Below are 5,880 nucleotides of genomic sequence, written 5' to 3'. Positions count from 1 at the left end.
TAGCATATGGGCCTGAGAAATAGGCCGTTTACTTTGGGAACGTTCTTTTTCCAAACATAAAAATAGTGCCCCCTAGCTGAAAGAGGTTAAAGTGTTGTGTTGTCTCACTTGTCGTGATGTGTGTTTTGTCCTATGTTTTAAGTTTATTTATTTATTTTTAATCCCAGACCCCATCCCCGCATGAGGCCTTTTGCCTTTTGGTAGGCCGTCATTGTAAATAAGAATTTGTTCTGAACTGACATGCCGAGTGAAATAAAATAAAATATCATATTCCTTCTATCAAATTCCTCTGTATCATATTCCTCTCCACCCTCCAACTCCCCCCCTGTTCTTCCTCAACTCCTCATCATTAAACACTCCCCAGATGTGTGAAAAGTCAACATTTTGTGTTTATACAGTGTTGTACAGTATGCCTTAACAAAAATCAAACAGAGTAAACATTTTTTATTTTATTTTTAAATGCTTCGTTCTTTCATTGCATGCAAAAATACCATATCCCTCCCTCCCTACTCTCTATTACCCAGTCTACTCATCCATCTTCAAGCTTTCATCCCTTCCCTGCTCTTCTATCACCGTCTCAGTTCCACCTCCAGCTGGTTCCCTCTTTTTCTTCTCCTCCAGTCTCTTCCTCTCCTCTCTCCTCATCTTTTCTCTCTTCTTCTCCTCCTTTTCTTGAATCTTTCTCTCCATCTCCAAGAATGCAGCTTGAGCTTTCTCTCTCTTTTTCAGCTCCTCAGAACACTTCTTCTCTTTCTTAATTCTGTCTTTCATCATGTCATTATGTATCTTCATCAGCCCCTCTAACCTCTTTTTCTCTGCCTTTTCCTTCTCTTTTCTTTCCTTCTCTCTCTTTTTCTGTTCTAACTTCTCCCTCTTCTTCTCAGCCTTCATGACTTTCTTCTGCTCTTTCTCTCTCTCCTTCATCTCTTTCTTCTCCCTCTTTTTTTGCTCCTCCTCCTTGTGTTTTATCTCCTTTCTCTCTTTCTCTTCATCTTTCAACTTCTTATTCAGTTTCTTATTTTTCTCTTTTTCCTCCATCTTCAAAAATGGGATTTTCTGCATTTGGTTCATGAGCAGAAAGCCCACTCTTCCCAGGATGGTTTCTGCTCTCTCTGTTGAAACCTTCCCAATAGAGCACTTGGAATGGGCACAATCCGCCTCACTCTTCAATCCCTCCCTCGGGCTCACCTCCTCAGTGACGCTCCTCTCTTCACTCTCAATTTCAATGCCTATCCAATGATCCTAACAGGAAGACATTGACTCTAGATGTAATATTGTTCCAATGTAGCACATTCAATACACAACTGAGTGATCAACATACAATGATGGCCTCATGGGGCACCCCATTAGATTTTACAATATCTATAGATGTTCCTGGGTCCATACTAAAAGTAATACAAATGCTAACCCTAGTGAGGGGTGATGTTTTATACTATGAGCAAAGAGCAGCAGGGTTGGGGTCAATTCCATTTCAATTCCGATCAAAAGACTCTAAGATTCCAATTCTCTTCAACGCATTGAATTGAAATGGAAATGACCACCATCCCTGTAAAGTAGTAAGGTGAAATTCGACACCTACCTTTGCCTCTTCCAGGGTCCAGGGCCTGGGTTCCTCATCCTCTGACCTGCATATGGATGCTCCAACTCTAACAGGCATCTTAGTGACTACGCAGATCAGAGGGTTGGGCAGCTCATCATTGCGGGTTGCCAGAGTTAAGTTAGCATCTGAGACCAGCTGTTGAGCTTGAGGGCAGATATCCACCTCCACAGTAGTGCCCCTTCCTTTCTGATCTGGCTGCTTGGGGTCCTTGTCATGGATGCATGCCAGGCTTGGAGGAAGTGCATGGACAGGGCTTTTATCACCCATCATTTCCTCTCTCTTGACAGTGGATGCAACTGCACTTTCCTCTATGTCAACTGAGCACTCTGTGGTGTTCTCAACGGTCTCCTCTGGCTGTTTGTGGTCAATGTTGTGGGTGCAGGGCAGCCTTAGAGACAGTGCTGTGGGTGCAGGAGGACTTTTTTCAGCCAAAAACTCCTCTTGGAGGACAGTGGACACGGAAGCGACTGCTTCACGGGCAACTGGACACTTGCTGGTGCCCTCTACTGCCTCCTCTGGTAGTTTGTAGTCATTGTCAAAGACAAGTTGCAGGCTTGAAGGCAGCACTAAGGGAAGACCTGTGGCTGCTGATGGATCCTCTCTATTAGCAACTGATGCCTCTGCGGCGACTGAGCACTCAGTGGCTTCCTCTATCGTCTCCTCTGGCTGCTTATGGTCATTGTCCAAAACGTGTGACAAGCTTGGAGGCAGCCTTGGAGCAGGGCTTTTATCCAGGTCCTCTCCCTGGACAATGGATGTGCCTACAGCGATCTCTGTGGCAAGGGAGGACTCGGGTACATCCTCTTTTTCCTCCTTGGTCAGTTTGTGGTCAGAGTCACAGATACATGGCGAGCTTGGAGGCAGTGCTGCAGGGTCAGGAGGGCTTTGATCAGCTCCCATGTCCTCTTTGAGGTGAGTGGACACATCATTGGTTGTTTCACTGGCAACTGGACACTTGTTGGTTCCCTCTACTGCCGCCCCTGGCAGTTTGTCGTCAAAGACACGTGGCAGACTTGGAGGCAGCATTGGGACAGGGCATTTAGCTGCTGATCTGTCCACTCCATCAACAGTAGCTGTGCCTGAAGTGGCCTCTGTAGCAAATGAGACCACATAGGATTCCTCTACTGTGTGCTCTGGAGGCATGAAGTCATCGTCAACGACTGGTGGCAGGCATGGAGGCAGCACTGAAGGAAGAATTGTAGCTGCCCATCGGTTCTCTCTCTTGACAGTGGCTGTATCTGCAGTGTCCACTGTGGCAACTCGGCACTCCGTGGCTGAAACAGCAGGCTGGGAGGTTTCCGGGACTTTGAATGAATTGCCAATGAACCGCTGAGCCAGTGGTGGGAGGGAGAAAGGATAGAATCTGTCCTCTTCCTTGATATTAGATATTGCCACTAGAGAATCTGAGTCCTCAGTGGTTCCCTCTACTGTCTGCTGTGGTGGAATGGAGTCATCGTTAAAGAAGTGTGGCAGGTATCGATGCAGCATTGAGGAAAGATGTGTATCTGTCGACAAGTCCTCTCTTCTACCAGCAGATACATCTGCTGTGTCCTCTGTGGAAACTGGGCACTCAGCAGGGACAAAGTAGGAAAATACAATGAATCGCTGTGCATCCTGAGTGGGTATGACCAATGGAGAGGGGGGATGCAACATGGTTGGTATTGGCCTCCGATTGGTGAAAGCCAGTGGTGGGAGGGAGTCAATACAGGGAGCCATGAACTCAGTGAGTGGACGTTTGGTCACATCTCTCACATTCTGCAGGAGAAAAGAAACAGACATGATGAAAGTGATCACATTCAGTACATACATTCTTTATGAGTGAACTCTATTTACTTTTACATCACATATACAGTGCCTTCGGAAAGTATTCAGACCCTTTCACTTCTTCCACATTTTGTTACCTCAGCCTTATTCTAAAATTGATTAAATCATTTTTTTCAGTCATCAATCTACACAAAATACCCCATATTGACAAAGCAAGAACAGAATCGTTCCAAATTAATTTAAAATAAAAATAATGGGAATATGCTTTCGTATTCAGTACTTTGTTGAAGCACCGTTGGCAGCGATTACAGCATAGAATCTTCTTGGGTATTACGCTACACACTCGGCATACTTGTGTTTGGGGACTTTCTCCCATTCTTCTCTGCAGATCCTCTCAAGCTCTGTTAGGTTGGATGGGGAGAGTTGCGGCACAGCTATTTTCAGGTCTGTCCATAGATGTTCGATCCGGTTCAAGTCCGGGCTCTGGCTGGGCCACTCAAGGACATTCAGAGACGTGTCCCAAAGTCACTCCTGCGTTGTCTTGGTTTGTGGTTAGGGTCGTTGTTCTGTTGTAAGGTGACCCATCGCCCCCAGTCTGAGGTCCTGAGCGCTCTGGAGCAGGTTTTCTTCAAGGATCTCTCTGTGCTCCGTTCATCTTTGCCTCGATCCTGACTAGTCTCTTAGTCCACGCGTTCAATTTCGAGACTCATAGCAAAGGGTCTGTATACTTATGTAAATAAAGTATTTCTGTTTTTAAATGTAATACATTTTCAATACAAATGTAACACAGTTTTTTCGCATTGTAATTGTGGGGTATTATGTGTAGATTGCTGAGAATCTTTATTTTATTTAATCCATTTTAGAATGAGGATGTAAAGTAACAACAGGTGGAATAAGTAAAGGTGTCTGAATACTTTCCTAAGACACTGTATATATCTAGTGTCCTCTCAGATGCTCTGCACCAGTCTGTACCAACCCTGGGTCTTCTAGCTAACGGGTCAACTAAGTGTAAAAATACATGCACTACACCCAGCACAACATTTGACATTTTAGACATTTAGCAGACACTTTTGTCCAGAACAATTTACCGTTAGTGCATTCAACTTAAGGTATCTAGGTCAGACAACTACATTATCCTGATTTGAAGGTCTATGAGAGATCGCTTGGTCTTGTTTTTTAATTTTTTTTAAAGACAAGGCAACCATAAGAACTGAGGACTATGTACATAACAATACTCAGAGACATACACAATACAACACAAGAAAAGTTATCAGACAAAATACTGTTAGCTTATGTTCAATGGCATATGGCACATTTTGCCAGTATATTGACATATATTTGATTTAATCAATATTGTTCAACAGAACTCTAGTCGACTTTGTCAAAGTTGGTCTTGTTACCTCCTCAATCAGGCTTGGCATTTTCCTCGTCTCAAACCAAATCCTCTTCATCTCCTTCTCCTGCTCCCTCTGGATCTGTCTCACCAGAACCAACCTGGCTCCCAGCTCCATCATGTAGTCTGTCTGGATCTCCCTATCCTTCAACTGACACTCAGCCCTCCTCTGTATCAGCGTTGAACCCTCCATGTCTTCCTCCTAGCTAACAATAAGTCTGGAAAATACATAATGTTGTAGTAAGTGGTGTGTTGCTAACCAAAGAATAATACATCTCTTTACAATGTGCTCACATTTCTTCCCCTTTACTTACAATTAAGCAAGTGACAATCCCAATCCAGAGATGATTACGCAATAGGCCTATCTGAATTATTAGTAAAAAGTTGGCTACTGGAAAAGCGACCAAGTTCAAATGAATCAATTTTGGCTGTTCCTATCATTATGTGCACAATATCCTTCATGACATCTTCATTGTGATGCAAGGCGTTGCCATTGGAGATGAGAAAGCACAACATAGACTTTAACAATCAAACTTCAGGCTCTCTCTGTACCTTACTATTGAGCCTTATTCAACCCCCTCATGTAACGCCACTCCATATTGGCCCTGGTTCTCACAAACCACACTAATCACTTATATAATATCATTCAAAAAGGTTTTGGGGGAAGAAAGTGACTATTTCCATTATGGACCAAACTTGTTGTACAGTTTCATCTATTTGAATCACTCCAGTCTTCTCTTTGAGTGCCTCTGAGTGCAACTCAATTTAATGAGGTCTATCAATTCAACCATTTGAAATGGATGACCATTTAATCAAGAAAATCTGAATATTTTTTTAAATTAGCAACTACAAGTTAGCCAAGTTCGCCTACTTGTTTTTTACACAACCTACCCTTGTGTTACATATTTATAGAGATAATTGATTACAATGTATGTTGGGGATTAACACAGAGATGCGGTTTTCTTTCATCAATAGAATGTATTTGTCATTAGGCTGGCTGACTACAACAACTGTAACATGCCATCTCAGTTGTCAGGATGAACAATTTTCTCACAAAAAAACTGATTCAAGCAAACTGTCTCTCGTCAATAGTTTCACTTGTCACCATGATTGCATGTCAGGC

The 5,880-nt window shown here is 43.3% G+C and overlaps 1 protein-coding gene across 1 annotated transcript; it reads right to left on the bottom strand.

The window, feature by feature from the left end:
• Nucleotides 1-508: 508 nt before the first annotated feature.
• On the bottom strand, nucleotides 509-1,682 carry LOC139372494 (uncharacterized). The gene is made up of 2 exons (XM_071112220.1): nucleotides 1,580-1,682; nucleotides 509-1,242 (listed from the first exon to the last, which is right to left on the bottom strand). The coding sequence occupies exons 1-2, from the start codon at nucleotides 1,655-1,657 to the stop codon at nucleotides 526-528; spliced, it is 795 nt and encodes a 264-aa protein (XP_070968321.1). The 5' UTR covers nucleotides 1,658-1,682; the 3' UTR covers nucleotides 509-525.
• Nucleotides 1,683-5,880: the final 4,198 nt, after the last annotated feature.

The sequence above is a fragment of the Oncorhynchus clarkii genome, chromosome 18, assembly GCF_045791955.1.
Source record: "Oncorhynchus clarkii lewisi isolate Uvic-CL-2024 chromosome 18, UVic_Ocla_1.0, whole genome shotgun sequence".
NCBI classification, from domain to species: Eukaryota; Metazoa; Chordata; class Actinopteri; order Salmoniformes; family Salmonidae; genus Oncorhynchus; species Oncorhynchus clarkii.
Note: the sequence above shows the minus strand (reverse complement) of the source record. Positions and strands in the feature narration are given on the sequence as shown.